This window comes from Schistocerca piceifrons, chromosome 5 (genome assembly GCF_021461385.2).
Source record: "Schistocerca piceifrons isolate TAMUIC-IGC-003096 chromosome 5, iqSchPice1.1, whole genome shotgun sequence".
NCBI lineage: Eukaryota > Metazoa > Arthropoda > Insecta > Orthoptera > Acrididae > Schistocerca > Schistocerca piceifrons.
The window spans coordinates 336,030,638-336,053,260 of NC_060142.1; the positions used below are offsets into that span (position 1 = coordinate 336,030,638).

The following is a 22,623-nucleotide window of genomic DNA, read 5'->3' on the forward strand; positions in this document are numbered from 1 at the left end:
ATGAACTGACTGAGGACACACTGTAACAGTAACTATGTAATAGCACTTCACTGCTGTAGAGCGTACTGGTGAGACACAAAGAAATGATAGATTGAAGTTTTCCAGTTTCTGCCAGTTCATAAGTAAGGAGCCCAATAATCAAGTGATTTAACAACAATAAGTATAATGCACACATTTTAACTTGGTTGGACATGGTGTTGGGAAGCAAGTGATGGTAGAGGATGGTGGAGGATGGGTGCAGAGGAATAAAATTTTGTAACAGGTGTCTACTCTCACTGTGAATAGTCAGCTTTCTTTTCTAAGATGTGTTGCTTCATCATACTGTAAAATAATAAAGATTATTAAAAGTAAGCAGTACCAATTGTCTGATTGACTCATTAATTCCTCATTTAACAAGATACCTATAAAAACTATCATTTATCTTTCATCCTTTCAAAAATAAAAGTGTTCAAAGAAAATTCTTTTCCATTCTAGATTTAATTTGGCTGTTAACAATGATAACTGGTGGTGGAGGGTGGGGGGGGGGGGTGGGGGGCAGAAGGAACCAGCTGACATCTGATTGCACTTATGGGTAATTGCGTCAGAAAGGTCGAGAATCAATGTTCTAAGGGCTGAAAGTGGTGTACTGAAACTCCAAAGAGGTTGAGACTGTTAACAATGAGTCAGTAGTCAATCTATTATGTAACTATGTACAATCTCTATCATAGAGTAACCAAAAAGCAAGGAATAAAGAGCACTGTTGCTACAACATTACAGTCCCACTAGACAAATGTGATGACAACACACAGAAGTCAATGACAGATGATGATGATGTGTCACTAAATCAGTCTCCATGGTGATAGTGGAGCATCACCTATGAAACATGCAGGGAAATCACATGCAATACAGGGTGGCTTGTCGCCACTCGTTGTGGAACTGAGTGAATGCTTGTTGAACTTGCAGCTGCAGTTGAGTTTCAGGTCGAGATTGCAGTTACACTGCTGTCACAGAAAGATGAAGCTGCCATCCTGAAACAACAGCCAGCAGTACATGGTGAAAGATGTACACTGGTTTGAAATGGCTGATGGAGACAGTTGTGGTCTTGCCTTCGACGGAAATATCTAACATCTTCATATGTCTCTGTAACACACAGTGTGAGCCCATGTATGGAGCTTGTAGAGAAGATTTCATGCTGTCTGCACATAGCATTATGTGTGAACAGTTGGCCAAATAATGATACACATAGCATGGTGGTGTACCATGTGAGGATCATTAATGCAGACAAAAACAGGTGACGGGGTGACGCAAGTGACATAGAAAGTCTGGCTGATCTTACATGACAGATTGCAGAGAATTGGTGTCAACAAATCAGCACAGAAGACATATTATTTCACTGAAAACCAATTCTGTCAATGAAGTATCTATCTTGGGTTTGTAAACATTTCATAGACCAATTAACACGATCAGCAGAGCAGTCGTCCCAAGGTGACTTACAGCATATGAGAGCAGCTTTGAGCAAGCAGTGCCATTGCTCTATCACACTGTTGCTTGCTGGATGTTAACATGTGGTTTTATGATGGACATACTCAAAGAAAATTGCAAGCTTGGTGAATAACTCTGATTGAAATTGCTGGCCATGAAGTATTGTTACATGCTGTGGACAATCAAATCTTTATAACCATGTGGAGACAATGGAAGAGGCTAATGTCTCTGAGTTGGTGTTATCTAATGGTACTATCTCCAGCCTTCAAGTGAAATGATCTGTCATAATCAATAAGTATTGTTGACCATTTGATGGAAATAATGGATCGATAACATTGGGATGTACGTGCACGGAACATGAAGTGGTGTCAGAGAATTTGCCCACTGGTGCATGTATGTGTGAGACACTTTGGTGCATTGGCTTGGCATACATGTGTGCATCCACTCATGAGAGTATTTATTGATTGCTGGCCAGACAAAGCACTTCAACATCAGACAGAACATCAGATGACCCTCGGGGTGAACGAAGTTGTGTAAATTGTCAATGGCTTGCCTGCAAAATAGAGCAGACAGGAAAGCTTGGGATCTTTGTTGCAAGATGTCACAATATAGTTTAATATCTGTGCCAGGGACACTAATGAGCTACAACTGTAGTGCTGAGTTGACGTCATTCAGGAAAGTGTGAAGTTCTTGGTCAGTCCATTGTGCCTGGGCAAATGTGTTGTAGTCAGTGGGGCTCAAAACACTGTTGACTCATGAAAGGCAGTCACCTATCACATTGTCCATATCATAGTCATGCCTGATGGTGGTAAACTACACCATAAATTCCATATGACTATATTGTCATAGTGAACAGTTCATATTCCACCTCAATTCATATGTTAAAAATTGTTGGTCCATATAGATAGTGAAATCTCTCACTTCTATCTGGGGCTAGAAACATTTGGTGGATTTGTATATGGCAAGAAGTTCTCAATAGTAAGTATTCCACTTTTGTTGTGATAAAGAAAGCTTATGAGAATAAAAGGCCAGCAGTTGCCATGAGCCATCTGTCCATTGTTGTAATACAATACCTATAAGTGCCAGGCTTGAATCAATGACCATCACTAAGGGTGCATCAAGTGCAGGATGCACTAGAAGTGCAGTTTTTACCATATTTGTTTTGTGGCATCAAAGGCAGAGCTCTTTGCCTCAGTCCACTGCATCAGAGAGTTTCATTTCATGTTAGAAAGTGCTGCAGTTAAGGGTTCTTGTAGCTCTGCTGCCTTGTCTGGTAGGGGATGGAACCCTGCAGAAGATATATGATGAGCAAGAAAATTGGCTTCAGCAGCTGAATATATATTTGTTTGTGATCAAAATGACACCATACTGCTCCAACAGTTTGAACACATTTATTAGGTATTGTTGATATTCTTCTTTGCTGGTCAAAAAGATCAAGACATCATCAAAATAGGCAAAGCAGAAGGTTAGGTCTTGTAGTACAGAATCAATAAATCTTTGCCAGGTTTGGGTTGTGCTGTGTAAACCAAAAGACTTTACCATGCTCTCAAATAACACAAATGTTGTAATAATTGCTGTTTTTGGTACAACCTCTTCTGTCACCAGTGTCTGAGAATGAGTCTTGGCACAATCGAGCACATTAAAGATCATTGCATCATATAAAGCATGGTTAGAATCTCATAACAATGGAATCAGTAATGGTCTAGTATGGTATTTACATTAAGCACACCATAATCAGCACATGGATGCTATGCTCCACTCTTCTTGGGAACTGGGTACGGTGGAGATGACCCTGAACCACTCAATGGTCAGATAATGCCTTCTTTTAACACAGTGCCAAACTTGGCCTTAGCTACTGCCAGGTGATTCGGTTCTAAACGTCTAAGCCTGCGTGATACTGGAGGTCCATCAGTGGTTTTGATAAAAGGCACAGTATTAGGCTGCATCTGTTTCAGAGCTGCAGTGTCCTAGTCAGAGCAGGAAACTGGCATAATACTATATAGAAGTGTACTAACAGTCCTTTGCTTGCATCAGTTTGGGACGTTGTACAGTCATGCTGCAGCAGAACCCTTGTGTAATCAGGCCAGCCACACTGTTCATGAGTCAGGAATTTGCTACATACAGTACCTGCTGGTAGTATGCCTGGAAATCCACACCATCATCTAGCTCTGAGACATTGGTGGTGATGAAGTCCCAGGTCAATGCACAGTGTATTTCCAAGTCCAATTCCATATGCTGAGTTACATATGTCAATGTTGTGGCATTGTTAGCAGTTGACAAGCAGAATGTGATCACTGGGTGACAGCAATGTAACAAGGTGCATGGAATATGCTCAATTCAGAACCTGTATCTACTACACTGAAGAGCCAGAGAAACTGGTACACCTGCCTAATATTGTGTAGGGACCATTCGAGCATGTAGAAGTACGACAACATGACATGGCATGGACTCGACTAATGTCTGAAGTAGTGCTGGATGACACCATGAATCCTGCAGAGCTGTCTGTAAATCCATAAGAGTATGAGGTGGTGGAGATCTCTTCTGAGGAGCCCATTGCATATCCCAGATATGCTCAATAATTTTCATGTCTGGGAAATTTGGTGAGCAGTGGAAGGGTTTAAACTCACAAGAGCATTCCTGGAGCCATTCTGTAGCAATTCTGGACGTGTGGGGTGTTGCATTGTCTTGAAGAAATTGCCCAAGTAGGCCGGAATGCACAATGGACATGGATGAATCCAGGTGATCAGACAGGATGCTTACTTATGTGTCACCCATCAGATTCATATCTAGACACATCAGGGGTTCCATATCACTTCTATCAATGATGTTTCATTGAATGGTTTGCATGTTCACACTTGTTGATGGCCCAGCATTGAAATCTGCAGAACTTTGCAGAAGGGCTGCTCTTCTGTCATGTTGAGCAATTCTCTTCAGTTGTCATTGGTCCCATTCTTCCAGGATCTTTTTCTGGCCACAACAATGTCAGAGATTTAATGTTTTACCGGATTCCTGATATTAACAGTACACTCGTGAAATGGTCATACGAAAAATCTCCACTTCATTGCTACCTCGGAGATGTGTCTCCCATTGTTCATGTGCCAACTATAACACCATGTTCAAACTCACTTAAATCTTGATAACCCACCTTTTTAGCTGCAGTAACTGATCCAACAACTACACTAGACACTTGTTGTCTTATATAGGTGTTACCAACTGCAGCACCATATTTAGCCTGTTTACATATCACTGTATTTCAATATGCATTCCTATAACAGTTTCTTTGATGCTTCAGTGTACATATTTCAGGCCATACCTCCTGTCACTAATAAACAGGCACTGTGATCCTGCCTGGCAGTTGTCTGTGCCTAAGATTGTCTGACATTGGTGCTTGGGAGTGAGCATGGACTTACTCACTTGTCTACCTGTTCACCAAATTTTCAATAGCACAAGCATAATGACTGTTCTAAATTAGAAATTGAGCTCACTCCTGGAACTGGAATGATAATGTCTTCTGCCCCTGTTAGACCTTGTCGAAAAAGTAGTTTGTAGAGCTGTTTGCATAGAATGTCTTATCTTCTCTGCCAGAGAATCACAATCAGTATGCATGACTACTGCTGCTGTACTGCTGCATGGCTCTGCCACGGCACTAACTCATGTGGGAGTGATAGCCTCTTGTATGCAGTCCATAATTTTGGCAAAGGAGTCCAGTGACATCGCTGTTTGGGATGCTATGATTGCCTTCACTTGTTGTGATAGACAGTTGTCCATATTGTATGTAGTATGCAACAGGTTGTCAGGAACACTACTGATGTCCACCTTGCTCTGAAAGGGCCAAATGTAGTGAAATGGCTTCTTGCATGAGTACTTGTCAGAGGCAGTCTTCTTGTGAAGTGGCTATTTTTCAGATGAGCTAAGTTTTTAGGCTCCTGTTAGAGTCTTCCGACAGCAGTGCAGTTATAATACCTTGAATTTCCATGGGTATTTGATGGCCTAGTTGGCCCCCTACCAAGGGAAACACTGCTGAATCAGTGGTAATTCCTGCATAATGAAAACTTGCCTCAATTTGAATAAACCACAGTATGGGATTGTTCTGTCAGAATGTTGACAAATGTATGGCTAATTGTGATACTCTATATTCTTCTTACACCTTAGTTGTTTAGGCTTGGGTCATGTTGGGGCCACCAGTTGTCAGTGCATCTGTGATTAGGACTGCTCAACTTTGTTGGCCGTGTATCTTCCAATTGTCCTAGAGTGTGTGATTTATTCACTCCCTGCATTGTGTAGAACAATAACATTATTAATCAGAACAGTGAGCAGCTACATTCATCTTACTTATGGACATTTGGGAGACATTTTGCATGAGTTTAGAAGTGTCACTTAAAAGGCTGAAACAGATAATGATCTCAGAGAGTAAGCACTGTTGCTGCAATGTTATCTGTGATAGCATACACATTGCCATTGGACAAACATCACAACAACACACAGTGGACAATATCAGATGACAAAGATGAGTTGCTACACTTTGATGTCTTTTTGCAACTGACTTTTGTAGTACAAATGGGTATATGGCATGGCTTTATCTTTTTATCAGTGTTTTCTGTAATAATATGCTCAATTTTTCATGTTACTGCTTTCTTTGCACCATAATTTAAGAAATTCGATGGAGAGCTAACGTGTATGAACAATCTTTTCCAGGTGGATGTTTTACTTACAGAGGAAAGAAACTCAGAAGTTGAGTAGTGATATGAAACTCAAGTCTGTTGACTATACATCTCCCCAGAAAATAAGTAAAGATCACAACAAAGACACTTACGAGGGTGACACAACAGAGATAACAGCATCTTGGGACTAACTTTCTTCATAAACTGGACTTCCATGTTGTTCAGATAAATCCCAAGAAAACTATCTGAAATAGAAACATTCCTGACCACATGTTTGAAGAATATAATGTTTGTGAGAAACCCAAGAAACAAAATTTAAAAATATGTAGTGATTGTGGTTAGCTTGTTAGTACTTTTATGATATGTTTGAAAGCTTGAGCTAAGAATTTTTTTTCGCATTAACCAATTAAGAGACAATAAAATTTCAGTAATGAACTAATTTCTTGCACCACATTTTTTATGAATTGTATATAGCATAACAACTTCTTACTTTATAATGTATAGTAAAATTTGCTGCCTTATTTGCTTTTTTGTAGGCAACAATAAATGATAAAAATATATTGTGCAAAAAGAAATGCTATCCTATATTCAAATGGTTCACAGGTTTTCGGAATGTTAACTTATACCTCAAGGATAATTTGTTTTAAAGCTGCCCGCTTTAGAAAATCACCTAAGAATATCCCACTCATAAAAGCAGGTTGTAGTGAGTGTGAGATAGGAGCTAACTGAATTGGAGGTCTGATTTTATGGAACTGAAAGAAGTGTGGTTTGAACAATTTCAGTATGCGAAAACCACTGCAAACCCTTCACAGTCTGGTGCCACAACCCATATATAGATTACAAACAGAACTTCTGGACCAAATTCACAAATTCTCTTAAGATTCTTTCCATCCCTTCTTTCTACCCCCACTAACTGGAAAGAAATGCACACCTTATTATCTGATATCAGTGCAGAGTGGAGCAGCTTAACCACATCCTGCACAAGGGGTTCAACCATGTTTTTATTATGCCCTAAATTGAGGGATTTTCTTCCAAAAGTCCTTTCCATCTTGCCTAAATAGGTAATTGGCCATCAATCAAATCTAAAAAATATCTTGATTTTTTTTCTTTGTACCTCATTTACTCTCAATCCCATTATCACATGGGTCATATATGTATAAAAGGACCAGACGTATCACAGCCATATCTCATCCAGTCTGAGCTAGGATCACCTGTGAAACCAGCCACTTCAGACATAGAGAAGGACAAAATTGTTTAATTCTATGGCCAGCTTTGGCATTATTTTTTGGCAGTTTTGGTGTTATTCTTTCCCAGTTTTGTGTTAGTTCCTGCCAATTTTGATGTTATTTTTTTGGCAAATTTGGTGTCAGTTCTTTATTTTTATCTTATTTCTTTGTCTTTCAGTGATATGTTGAAAGTCATTTACACCTATTAATTAAACTATACTTATTGACATCACAGAGCACAGTTATGTACCTTATTGACAAAAAAAGAATCATTTATGCTACACCTATTATGTGTAATCAGTTAAAGAAACAATGACTACATCCATAAACTGATGAAAGCTTTTCAGAAGAAAGCACAGCTATAAAAAAGTTCTCTTCTGGAACACAATGCTGCTGATCTGTCAACACATAATTGAAATACAAGATCTGCTGCCCGGTTTCTATATTTGAAGATGGAAGACAAAATACCTCCAATGTGATACAAGATATTTGACAGTATCCACATTTGCAGTAGGTACAGAATTTGCTTTTGCAGTAAATTGTGAATGGGTTTGCACCCCTGGGAATAGAGTTCAAGGGGAGTAGCATGGTTTCATTACTTAATTAGTTAGTTTCTTGTTCCAGAGATCATTTGCACAATGATCCATTATGATGTGGAATGAGTTATTTACATGCACATCACAAATTAATTTGTAAATACAGCTAAATATTGGTTATTTACTATGCACCACCTTTTACATTTACAATAATTACAGAGTGCAAGGAGATGTCAACGAGAAAATTCCTTCAGTTTTTTTTTTTTTTTTTTTTTTTTTTTTTCAAATTTTACTTTACTGTCTGTTCAGGCATTTTATATGTCTGGTTAAGTAATAAAAATTTTGGTTGCATCATTATGCACCCTTTCTTGTGCTAAAGACAACCTTTATGTAGAGTAATGAATCTCATTTTTCACTTCTGGTATTGTAATTATGTATATGATTTTTCCTTTTGAACTGCAGTGGATTACTTACAACAAAACATCATAAAGGAATAAATATATGACAACAGTAGTCAAAATGTCCATCTCCTTAAACAAACATCTACAAGATGAACAGGGGTGAGCACTATATATCATTCTTACAGCATGCTTTTGTGGCTTTCTTTCTTTCAGATGGGTTATCTCAAAACAATATTCCAAATGAAATTACTGAATGAAATTATGCAAATAATGTCAACTTGATATTTTGAAGTTGCCCCCCCCACCCCCACCTCCCCCCCCCCACCCCCATTTCTATTTCTTCGCCTTGTCTTACACTTATCAGTGTAGTACCTTGATATGTGCACAACTGAATATGTTGTGTCTTTTTAAAATTGTGAGTGAAACCATTCACAGAAGACCAGCCAATGACACTTTCAAAAACATTGTTCACCATTTCTTCTGTTGTATGTGTGCTTGGATTGATTACAGTACTAGTGTCATCTGGAGGAACAACCAATTCTGCTTGTTGTTCATTAGATAGAAGAACATTTACATACATGAGGAACAATGGTAGTTCTAAGATTGAGCCTTCAGGAGTCCCACACATTATTTATTTCCAATTACAAGAATCTCCCCTGGATACATTGTTTGAATTACTAACTACAACTTCCTGCATTCTTTTGATAAGATATCACATTATCCATTGGTTGGCTATACCATTAGTTCAATAAAACCTCAATTTATCTAGGAGGATATTGTGATTCATGTAGACAAATGCCTCAGATAGGTCACAGAAAATGCCAAGTAGTGTTATTTTGTTATTTACCACTTGTAAACTTGGTGAGTGAATTTGTAACTGGCATGTTTTGTAGAACAGATCTTCTGAAACCCAAAAGCTGATTTACTGAGAATATTGTTGTTGCTCAGATGGAATACTATTCTAGAATACATCAGCTCAAAATTTTTGGAAAATGATGACATTAGTAAACACTTCAGTAGTTATTTACATCTGTCCTGTCAACTTTCTTATAGAGGTGTTTAACAATGGCATATTTTAATCTCTCTGGGAAAATGCCTTCAGTTAGTGATGCATTCCATATTCCATGTGAGAACAAGTCTTTAGTACACTGTTGGAAACATTACCAAAACCATATTAGCTTTTATTTTTGAGAGAATGTACAATTTTCATAATTTCAGAGGTGATATGTTCATATGATTGAATTTTGAGAGCTGCTTTTTCAACATAGTGTTGTGATTTTTTTTCTTGAACTATTTGTCCATATATTTTCTACTATATTGAAGAAATGAGTATTAAACAAATTTGCTACCTGTGACTCACCATTTATAAAACTTCCATTTAATTTGTTATAATGATATTGTTCTGTCCTGTGTCTGGTTGCCCTGACAATCATTTAAGTACATTCCATACAGCCATAAGTCTGTCATCAGAATTACTTACTTCTGACACAATGTGCATGTTCTTTGATTTTTTAAGAAGCTTCCTTAGTAATTTTGGGTAATTTTTGTAGCGTGCAACTACCACAAGATCTCTGCTTGTTCTCACCAGCAGATAGATTTGCCTTATTCTTTCACAAGATACTTTAATCCATCTAGTGGTCCTCAGTTTTTTTTTACATGGGTTTTTAATATCCTGTGTGATTAGCTTATGAGGAAAGCTATTTTTCAATTATGACATGAATTTACCACGGAACAGACAATTTGGTTCATAATAAATTTCATCCCAGGACATCTCTTGTAAATTATTCTCTAGTCATTAACTACTCAATTGATTTCCACCGATGAGTGTCAACACAGGAAGGCACTATCTTATTTATCCTAACCAACTGAGCATCATGATCAGAGACAGTATTTGTCACTGAATGTACAGTTATTTTTGTGCTTTGAGTTTCATCAAAGAAAACATTATCAATTAAGGTCCTATTTCTTTATCCACACATTAGAAAGTTAGTTACTGAGATTAAATTGTAGAATCCAATTAAGGGTTTTAGATCTTTCATCCAATCCTAATCCTATAGGAAATCTGCATTGAAGTCATCATACACTATTAATGGCTTTCTGTTATCTGACAAATACTGTAGTAAAGAATCCAAATTCCTCATAAATAATTCAAAATTTCCCAGTGGAGATCTATATATTGTTGCAATTAAAGGTGAACTATTTTGCAGTATTAATTCACAAGCACACACTTCTATGTGATGATCAGTACAAAATCGTGCCTCAATGTTTTTGAACTAGTGCTCTGTCTTAATATATGTAACAAGTCCGCCTTTCTCCATTTTAGTTCTACACAAGTGAAATGGTAGTGTGCAATCTTTTATATTTAACTTCTCTAATCCTGAAACAATGTGGTGTTCAGGGAGACACATGATGTCTTTCGTTTCAGAACTCTCTAAACTTTCTGAACAAGAAGGAGCTTCATGTCACATCTAGAGCCCTAGTCTTTTGTGCTGGTTGTGAATTGTTCTCAGCCTTGAGAAAAGAAAATCAAAATTCAGTTTGAAACATAAGTAACTTCTGAACATGTAAGCTTCTTGTGAACAGCCCTTTGCATTACTCATTATGTTTGTAATATCACCAAATCCTTACTGCTGTATTTTTAAGTCTGAGCACTCTACATTATTGGCTACAACACATTTCTGTTAGTCAGTTTCTTATTTAAGATATGTACACATCCGTGTAAAATAGAGCAGACCTATTTCTTCATAGACCATAACTTGTGACATAGTCACTAGTGATGGCACTCTGTTCATCAACTTTTGGAATAAAAGATCACTGTAATTTTTTTCAGGAGAGATAGCTATGTAACGTAATACCAAGAAAACCAGTTACTTCATACTATTTTAGTTCTGCACCATCATCAAATGCAGCGTTACATTGCCATCTGCTAGGTTGACAGTTTAGTTGGAACTGTATTAAACTTTTTTCACTCATGTTTGTGGTTTGAATACTGTGAAAATAGCTCCTTAGGTCATCTAAGACACCAGAACAATTAATTATCAGATATGCTCATTGAGTTCCCAGATAAGAACATGCATGATTTTTATCATTAACTATCTTGCCTTTGTGCATTGTTAATGGGCCATTTAACATTATACACACAGTACTGAGTCCAAAAGTAATCTTTGTTGCACACCACATTTCACAATATGTGAATTAGAATTTGGTATCTGCTTTCTAGGTGTGACTGTAACAGACTTTCAACTATTCATCTTGTTGTTGTTGTTATATTCAGCTTGAAGGCTGGTTCTGTGCAGCTCTCAAAGCTATTCTATTTCAAGCAAACCTCTTCATCTTTGAATAACTACTGATACCAGCATCCATTCAAACCTACTTATTATACTTGTGACTTGGTCTCCTTTTTTAATTTTTAATACTACCCAAATTTCCCTCCAGTACTAAATTGGCAACTCCTTGATGTACCACAATGTACTCCATCAACCAATTATTTATTTTAGACAAATTATGCCACAAACTTCTTTTCTTGCCAATTGTATTCAGTACCTCTTTAGTAGTTACATGATCTACCCATACAGTCTTCAACAATTTGCTGTAGCACCAGGTTCCAAAAGCTTCCAATCTCTTCTTGTATAAAACACTTATTATCCATGTTTCACTTTCATACAAGGCTCAACTCAATATAGATACCCTCAGAAAAGACTTGCTAACATGTAACTTTATATTTGAGATTAATAAATTTCTCTTCTTCAGAAACACTATCTTGCCACTGCCAATATTCATTTTATGCCATTTCTACTTTGTAAATCATCAGTTGTTTTACTGCCTAATCAAAAAACTCATCTATTACTTTTAGTCTCTAGTTTCCTAATCTCATTCCCTCAGAATCACCCGAATTAATTCACCTATGTTCCATTAACCTTGTTTTGCTTTTGTCGATATTCGTCATTAATCCTCTTTCAAGACATTGCCAATTCCATTCAACTGCTCTTCGAAGTTCTTTACTGTCTTTGACACCTTGAAGTTTTTATTTCTTTCCCTGAACTTTAATTCATTTTCCAAATTTCTTCTAACTTTCCTTCACAGCTCTCTGATTGTACAAAGTGAATAACATTGAGGGTAATCTATAAATCTGTCTCAACCTATTCTCAAGCAGTGCTTCCCTTTTATATCCTTTGACTCTTATCACTGCTGCTTGGTTTCTGTATAAGTTGCAGATAACCTTTTGCTACCAGTATTTTACACCTGTTATCTTCAGTACAGCCAGCTGTTGAAAGGAATATCATTGTCAATGTTTTTTCCAAACCCATAAATTCTATAAACATAGATTTGACTTTCCTTAACTTATCCTGAAAGGTAAGTCATAGGATGAGCATTGCTTCGAGTCTTCCAGTATTTCCCTGGATTGCAAACTGATATTCCCTCTACATTTTTCCATTCTCCTGTATAAAATTTATGGCAGTGTTTAGTAATCAATATTTATTAAACTGATAGTTCATTAATATACACAACTGTCAGCACCTACTTTCTTTGGAACTGGAGTTATTACATTCTTGTTGAAGTCTGAGTTTAGCAATTGTGGGTCTCCCAAGAATATCAACAGTTCTGACAGAATGTTGTCTACTCCCAGGGCATTTTTTTTTCTTATCTGTCATCATTATGTCAAATCCTTCTTGCAGTATCATATCTTCCTTCTTATCTTCATCTATATCCTCTTCCATTTCTGTAATATTGCCGTCATTTTCATCCGCCTTGTATAGACGTGCTTCTTTGCTTACTACTCCTTTTCCATCTGAGCTCCAGATATTCATACAGCTGCTTCTACTTTTTCTGAAGGTCTCTGTAATGTTCCTGAAGGTGTTATCTCTCTTTCCCGTAGTTATACATGCTTCAATAGATTTCCATTTATGCTCTAGCCACTCCTGCTTAACTATTTTGCACTTCCTATCAATTTATTTTGTAGTCATTTTATATCCCCTTGTGCCTGCTTCATTTACTGCTTTTTTTAATATATGAGCTGCTCAGGGGAACAAAATGGTAAGCGCCAAAATCACAGTTTCGAGATACAGCGCATCTAAAGTTTCAATTGGTCTGCAAATCTGAATTTTTTTTTTTTTTTTTTGAACAGTCCTTTTATTCTGTAGTGATTCTAACATCTATCTTCTACTATACAGACATAAATGAAACTCAGAACTGACTAAAACAAATGAAATATACAAAAATTATTACATTACCATACACCATTAACAACACATACTGATAGAACATTAAATATAAAATTTTACAGTGAGTCCTCAACACTTTACTGAAACTGCAGAATCATTCACCACTCTCATTACTAACATCTTTTTCATCTAAAACTGTTGGCTTTAGTGACAGGAAAAATCCATTGTGGACAGGAGGTATGTAATTTAGGAGCGACAGGACATCAGCAACTTTCTTCTTTTCAATAAGCCGTGGCCCATTGTATTTAAGTCGAAGCGTAGGAACTGGTCCTTGCCTTCCACATTTCCTGAAGCTTATTTCATGCCAAATGTCATGACAAAATGTCTCGCTGATGAATAAAGATGATGGATATTCGGAGGTCACCTTCCACCTACATATTTTCCTTAGGTTGACATCTCGATCATCAACTGTCTTCTTTCTGAAGACAAACGCTTCTTTAGAGTGTCATATTTGATAGAAATCCTCTCTTTTCATTTTATATGCAAGCCGACTTCTTGATGCTCTCACACCACTGATCTGGACTGTACACATCTTGTACTTGTCGGCGAACATAATTTTCAGTTGTACTTCAGGAACATAATGGTATGTACATGCACTTATCATTATGCTCGTGAAACATACTAAAGACAGTATATTCACAAAATAACATACCTCTGAGTCATCTGAATCGTTAGGAATGTATTCTGGATCCCTCTCGAAGATATTAGTATCATTGGAAGCATATTCCTCGTCTTCTGCCATGTTCATTGTTGCCATAATATCAGAGATGTTTTTACTTGCCACCATTCTCTCTGTCACTTACCATTATGTTTCCGCAACAGATGGACAGTGGTGCTTACCATTAAGCTCCTCCCTGACATCTGTTGAGGGAATTTGGAACTACTAGTAAGTTTACTGCATTGTGCATCGCACAGGTGGTGTCATTAGCCATCTACCGCAAAATACACAGCAATGGCACTTAGCATTGTGTTCCCCCGAGCAGCTCATATTTTCTCTTTTCTTTAGTTAAATTCAATATCTTCTGTGATATTCATGGATTTTTATTAGCACTTGTACTATTACCTCTTTGATCCTCTGTTGGCTTCACTACTTCATCTCTGTTGTTCTTATGACCACACACTAGCTGAAAAACTCAGAATTTCCTGGGTATTCATTTTGCCAGTTTTCTATTATAAATGAAAAAAAAAAATGAACTTTGTTTGCAATGTAATATTGAAAAAATTTCATTTACATGTATTCTTGAAAACACCTGTGAAATTAAGGAACAATAATACAAAGAAATGTGTATAATGTACAGATGTTTAACTACTGTATCTAAACTAAGAGACATAGTTTCTGTGTGCTGGGTGCAGCTGCTCCACATTTCTACAACACCATTTGGTAAACATCTCTAAGGCAACACTTACATCTAGCTCTACAGACAGCCGACAATTTCACTTACACCCATTTGTACTTCTCAATTGAAAGCTGTAAAAAGCGCTGTGAGGTGTCAGTGATTTCCTTAAGTTTACTTGATTGTAGGAGTCTCTTATCAGTAAAGAATAAATGTATTCCAACTTCATGCATAATTTGGCATTTCCTTCACTCATCTCAGTGTTTATCAAATCATAGCTCTTAAACTAGGAATCATACAATGATACATTTGTGTAGGTACATTCAGAAGCATATGTTGATACTGATTGCAAAATATATTATGAACAGATTTAGTAGCAAAGAAGTAATAAATTTAAATGTCATGCATGATGCAGCAGTTTTTCACCAATCTCAGTGTTTAAGACGTCATATCTCGTGAGCTATGTGTCATGCAAGGGTATAAATTTGTAGGTACATTTATAAGCATATGTGGATACTGCCTAAAAATTTTTTTTTGAGAGTAGAATGAGTAGCAAAGAAGTAATAAATTTCATCATGCACAATGCAGCAGTTTCTCACTTACCCCAATCTTTGACCCCATATCTCCTGAACTGTGTGTGGTAACATGGTATAATTTTGTAAGTTCATTCAGCAGCATATGTGGATACTGTTTGCAAAATTTATTGAAAGTAGAGTCAGTAGCAAAGAATTAATAAATTTTAAAACATGGCATGATGCAGCTGTTTTTCACCCATCTCATTGTATATGATGTCACATCTCCTAAACTATTGTAGGTAGGTGGTTCTTAGCCCACAGAAATGGTTGTCTGACAGTAAGGGATATATGTACCAAGTTGGATGAAATCATTCATGTAGTCTAGGAGGAGATGTGGAACATATACACATGCACACAAACACATATATACATTTTTATAATATGTGTGGATTTCCAGTTGATTAAATGGTAGTTCATACAAAACTGTATCACAAACTTATGATAAAACTAGAGGTGAACATGCCACCTTGACTTTGTCATTTAGTTTCATTTGTTTGTATTAAAATGCCTAGCAAAACATTGAAGCACTTAAAAGACATGACAGAATGTCAATGTAACCATGTACATGTACACAACATCAGTGGGTATGCAAATGATTAGAGCGGCAATTCTCTGTGACAGGCAGAACTACCTCCAGAGAGCATTATTGATGTTCCCATTTAGTGTTGTTACCAGCCCTGGTGAGCTAGATAAATGTCGGGAACAGTGTCAGATGTTGAGTGATCTCTGTGAAAGACACAAGGATACCATATACTCTTGTGAGACAGCATTGTCAGTACTTGATAGAATTTGAAAGTGGCCTCATTGTGGGTCTTGATTTGATGAGTTGGTTGAATTGTGCACTATACAGATGTGTGGGGCCTTCAGATGTGACAATGGCCCAATACTGAACTGCATGGGAATGTGACAGCAATTGCACTTGTCATCAAGGTTAAGGTCAATATCTGACCACCACAAGGGAGGATTGCCATGTTGTGCACATTGTAACCCTTTTGCATCTGCAGCTGCCATTCAAAAACAAGCAATGAATGTGCTGCAAAATCCTGTGTCATCCTACACTATTGATCAGAGGCTAGCAGCAGACAGACTAGAGAAATACTGTTCCAGGTGTGGACTGTTATTAACACCACAACACAAATGGCTCTGTTTGGAGTGGTGCTGTGACCAGAAAACATGGACTGTGAAAACAAAGTTGTATTGTGTTCAGCAAGGTATCATCTCAGATGACCATTGTCAGAGAGTATGGCAAAAAACTGGTGCATGGTCCCCTTCTTCCAATTATTTTGGAGAGGAACAGTGGTGTTAGTCAAGTATTGTAGTGTGGGCAACCACTGGATATGATTTAAGGTCACAGCTGGTAGTAACTGATGGAACTCTGATAGTACAACAGTACATCACAACCATCCTGTGTCCTCATGTTTTACCTCTCATGAAACGGCATAGAGTTGCCATTTTTCAACATGACAATACTCGCCTACAAATAGCACATGTCTCTATGAACTGTCCATATGAAGTTGAGGTAACCACATGGGCAGCAGATTCCCAAGATCTTTCCCTGATACAACATGTGTTAGGACATCAACTCTGTCATAGTACTGGTATCCCAGTACATCAAGGACCACTTACAACAGTTGTGAGGTGGCTTCACTCAAGACATGATATAATGGCTTTATTGTGCCGTTTCTGGCTTAATCAGTTGGCTCATCACAGTAATGAAACCAAGTATCATTACTATAAAAATGATATTCATGTATGAGAAGTACCTACTCTTTATTATTTGTTTCATTCTAATCCTTTCTGTACATCAAGCTATCCACTCCTCTTTCAAAATGTGAACTACCAACATGGCCCAAATCTTCACCCACACAATGTCATTCTAGTTTAAATTTGCAGTATCCAGGAGAGAGAGAATGTCACATCACTGCGAAAGAGGTTTTTCAATTTTGTAATCTTGTTTTATAAATGTGAGTCTTCAGTTTCAGAACCCTTGTAAATAGGTGTTTTGGATCTTATTACATCTGAATGAATTTCATTAAGATTCACTTTATTATGTGTGTCTTATAACATCCTCTTTAGGAAATATGATTTCATTTCTTGATTATGTCTAGTTTTTTATCACTCCTGTTATTAATGTTAGAAACATTAGTGATAATCTCTCAAAATTATTGAATAAAGTCTTTTTTATCAGTTATGCAATGAATGTGATATAGTTACAGTGATATCTATTTGTAGGAATGAATTTCTGCAAAGATTCATTCTGAGTCAGTTACAAAGAGAACCATACATCTCCATAATTGCAAATGGAATGAGGTACAATTACAGAAAATTATATGTAAAATGCAATGTGTTGCTTTGTGTATAGGAAACTGACTATCTGTTATATCCCGTTATAGTAACTGCAGTCCAACTTACATTCAGTGTTAAGTTTTCTCCATTACATTTTTCCATATGTTATGGGTAAACATACATTTCATGATTTATTTGTTTTATGAACACTTTGCAGGTATATAATTATCTCAAAATGCTATGATGTTTGTGATAGTGGATATAATATTGTTATATTTCAGAAATGAAAAAAATTGAATTCCTGTGGAAACAGAGAAGTTTAGAAGGTGGAAAAGTCAAAATAAATAGAGTACTTTCAGGTGTAATAGGTATCAGAAAAAGTCTTCCAGTTAAATGGAAAATTAACTTTAAGAGAATGATTCAAAATGTTTTTCCAATTTTTATAATCTTGCCATATTTGAATTTCTCATTAAAAACAGCAGATATTCAATAAAACAACACCAGCAGGAGATTAACTGTGCTGGAGACTCAGCTGTGGACTTTCTACATGGATGAGTGTAAATTGGGGGGTGGGGGTGGGGGGGCTGGAGTCTGAGGTTAAATGCTGCATAGTGGTTTTTCCACAAGACATTTAATACAGAGGTACTTTATTGTATCAAGCCACAAGATTATACATACACTGTAGAAAGACAGGCTACCTGTGTGGTGAATAAAGCACAGTATAACCATGTATTAGCAACAATATAATGAAAAAACTTTCTTGTTTATATGAGACCCCAGAAATTGACTGTGCTGGCAGAGAACTTCATTTTTCCTGGCAATATCATGACAAATTCTATATAAATGTCTTCTGCACACAGTACAAGAGTTGAACCCAAATAATAATTCAAATCGTAGTGCATTATATGAGATTTCCAAATATGGCTTCATGAGAATGGTTTCAGAAGCTTGTGTGTTTCGAGTCAGGTGTCAGAATAAATAAACACATTTTGCTGTACCAGTATATGACAAATCCAAATCACATGCTGGAATTCAAATATCATTCTTTGACAGTAGTTGTTTTTATGGCCCAACAAACAGGATTGTAATTTAACCTCTCCAATTTTCATAGTGTAATGTTACAGAGAGTGCATACCATGACACTCTGCACCAGTCACTGTTGCACACACAGAAGGAAAATGTGTCTGACCTCACAATGCTGCAAGATCAGCGTGCAGTATATTGCCAGAATCACAAATGTTATTATATCAGTAACATCTTCTGCTGTGCTATAATGGCCCAAAACTTGGGGGGGGGGGGGGGGGGGGCGGAGGGGGGGGGGCGGAGGGGGGGGGGGAGGAAAGTTTTTTCTACTGATAGGCCAGTTTTTCAGATTGCTTAGACTAAAATCTTGTTATATTTTCTGACCAGTGAACCACAGTATCTATGAAATGTTAAAGTCTCAAACAGACAACACAGTTGATTCTATTGAGGATGCTATGTTGTAATTGGTGGGGAAATCTCTTGACTGCCTTGAAGACACTTGTTTGAGGCAAAGGAATACTCACACTGCACTTCTGTAACTGTTTAGTGCTTGAAGAGTCAGTCTTTCACTTTCGTGCAATATGATGGTTTTATTTTTCATGCCACTTATTTTTGATCACTCTCTAGTCTACTTAACATTTTTTATTAACACTGATGTTTTTATTCATTAATATATGCTTTTATTCATGTATGAAACTAGTAAATAATGGTTCCACAGTAGAACGGTACTGAATTGTAATATTAGCCTTCATTTGCAGATACTTTTATCTATGTCTTGGATTAGTAATTAGTATTTCCACAGCATCATTGTAGGGCTCTGTCAGAATCTAACTAGTTTAAACCAGGTTGCAAAAGTAATTCATTGCATACATTATTTTGACCTAATTGTAGTGCTGAAGAATTCCTTTTCAAATATGAGAGGTTAAAGTATATATCTGATCACACTATCTTTTGGGTATTCATTATTAATGTCTGTAAATCCACTGAATGAGATAAGTTCAATGAGTTCCTTTTCAAGCAATTACACTGTGTGCTTGAGATGAAATTTTGCTTTCATCACTATTTCAATTTTTGATTATATATGTTATTATACCACAATATGTATTCACTCGTTATATTTGTTTGCAGTATTCAGTTACAAGTTACAAAACAGGTGCATTAATCTACCTTTAGAAGACATCACACACACCACCAAACAGACATTAATTTAAAAAATATAATCCCTACCAAGTAGTAATTCTATAGCCTGTGATGGTGTTTACAGCAGAGTGTTAAAATTCTAAGCTAACCTGATAGACTTAGACTTAAGTTACCTTTTTAATCAATAGTGATTCATGGCATATTTCCTGGCAGATTAAAATTTGTTGCAGTAACAAGCATCTATTTAAGTAAAGGTAAGTGAACCAAATTTAATTATAGACCCAATTTGCTCATTGAGGAAGTTAGCTATGACAGAATGCTGACTTATTTCTCTAAAGAGAGCTCTTTTATTGACCCTCAGTTTCGTTTTTCTAAAGGTTTCTTCACTGTGAAAACCACACAACACCCCATAAATGAAATTATGACAGTATTAACAAGGAAAACTTTCCCGTTGTATGTTCTGAGACCTTGTGAAGCACAAAATTAGACTTGGCAAGTTAATATATTGTGCATTTTATATCTTCGCTACTCCAGCCACCATCAGTTACTTTGCTACCCATATAGCAAAACTTGTCTACTAGTTTAGTATGTCATTTCCTAGTCTAATTATCTCAGCATCAACTGATTTAATTTGCTTACATACTATTACCCTTGCTTTACCTTTACTGATAATCTTTCTTTCAAGACCTATCCATTTAATTTAACTGCTCTTCCAAGTCCTGAGCCACCTCTGGCTACAGAAATGATATTCCAATGAGTTCAAAATATGTTACAAAAGCTGTAATCATTTTTACTACTGAAAGCAAACCAGTCAATGCCTGAACTGATCCTTGTTAGGCCATTGCAGATGATTGTTGAACATGCCTACATTACATTCATAGCACATAATTTAAGACATAATCTCACAAAGATTCATATTACATAATGTAGCTATCTGGAGACATTGATAATCATACCATAAATGAATCAATGTGTTTGAAATATCTTAGAATTCAACTGGACAACAAATTAAATTGCAGTCAACACAAATATAAACTAATCAACAAGCCGAGAACTTCAGATTTTCCACCTAAAAGTATCTTTGAGTTTCCATAAAGACAAAAGTTGCAAGGGTTTATGTCAACCTTTCTAATGTTCTGATGACTTAATGTGTGAGTGTGGACCAAAAACAAATCAGGATCCGACAGATGTTATTCTCTCAGCAACCTTTCGATCTATAATTTCTCCAAATTGTTTCTCCAAACTAATTACATTTATAACATCAGAGGTAACTATTTTCTCTTTGAAATTCCTTTCTACATTGTCTACCCATGTATTGACACCTGTAATTTGCAACTGAATAATTGGCTTTAATTCATTATGCTTATCTACACTCTGTTTCAAAGTATTCATTCCCTGTCTTACATCACTATATTTAATATTGTACACATTTTCAAAAGATCCTAACTTTTGAGTAAGTTCTGATTCTACATTATTACATTTGTTCTCAATGTCAAGTTCTAACATTTTCAATAAATCTTGAAAAGTATCATTCTATTTCTGACTAAGGTCAGTAAACATGTGATTTATATGTGTGGTCAAAGAATTTGTCAACTTGTTCTTTGAATCTACCTTTAAATTCTCTACTTTATTACTTACAGTGTCATATTCAGTCTTCAAAACACCCATGCCTTTGCACAGATTACTAAATTCTTTGCTTTGAGAATTAACTTTGACATTCAACAACCCTAAATTTGTCATTTGAATATTTAAAGTTTCATTCTGAGCATTTACTTAGAGTCACACACTGAGCATTCAAAGCTTCACTCTGGGCATTTAATTGAGATTAACTTAAGACCTTGACCTTCGATTAAATTTATCAACTCAGCCCAGTCAGGCACTTCTTTGCTAATTTTCATGGCCGTAGCGGGGTCTTGAGTTTCCACAACCTATTGTATATTTTCCATAATTTTATATGCCTTAGCTTTTGTAAGCATTTAAAACTAACTTTAAATATGATAATTACACAATAAACGTTCACTCAACACTATCTTGTACCACTTCGTAATAAAGTAATCAACTTTTGTTTCACTCATTTGGCATAGAATTCACGTTGTGTAGGTGATTGGATGTGGAGACAGGTCAGCACCGGTGAAGAGAAGCTGGTGTTGGCGGCGTTGGGTGTATGTTGGTTTCTGCATCTGCGTCTTCGCGATGTGTGTATGAGTGCTGTATACTCCCCACACTGGATCTTTTTAGCTGAAGCGTTCTATGCGTATTTCTTCTTAGACAAATATGTTGAAATCTTCTTTGCTGTTTTATCATTGTGAATTTTTCATTTCTCCACATCCAGGCGAATCACTTGCATGTACAGATCTATGGAATACGCATACCAAATAAAAAAAATAAATCACTGTTTTTCCATTTAAATTTTGCTCCGTTGGATACTTGAACATATTCCAATTTCTTGGAGTAATTTCCTTGTCTTAATATGTTTGGTTGCTATGGCAACACATAACAGCTTCTTCTCTCATTTTTTACTTAATGTTCCTGTTTTCTTGGTCCTGTCAAGGTCATGATGTTCTAATGTTCTGATGACTTAAAGTGTGAGTGTGGATCTGGGTAATATCAGCTTATTCCCCCAAACCACCTTCCACTTCTTTACAAGATGGCTTAATTGGAATTCACAGCTGCTCCCTTTATTGGATAGCTGGCTGCTGGAAACCCTCTTGACTTCTTGTCCATCAAGTAATGCTAGGTACAGGAATTTTTAGACACT

At 36.5% G+C, this 22,623-nt stretch overlaps 1 protein-coding gene across 5 annotated transcripts in view; it reads left to right on the top strand.

Moving 5' to 3' along the window:
* LOC124798095 (proton-coupled folate transporter-like) overlaps positions 1 to 22,623 on the top strand; it is a 263,038-nt gene that overhangs the window by 123,131 nt on the left and 117,284 nt on the right. The window contains exon 7 of one of the 5 annotated variants that reach the window (XM_047261338.1): positions 6,157 to 6,591. The exons of 2 other annotated variants lie outside the window; for them this stretch is intronic. In XM_047261338.1, the coding sequence (XP_047117294.1) occupies positions 6,157 to 6,313 (157 nt within the window). In that variant the 3' untranslated portion in view covers positions 6,314 to 6,591. Of the gene's footprint in view, positions 1 to 6,156; positions 6,592 to 8,373; positions 8,445 to 22,623 lie in introns of those variants that run through there. 2 more of the 5 variants (XM_047261342.1, XM_047261340.1) reach the window with 2 other exon arrangements.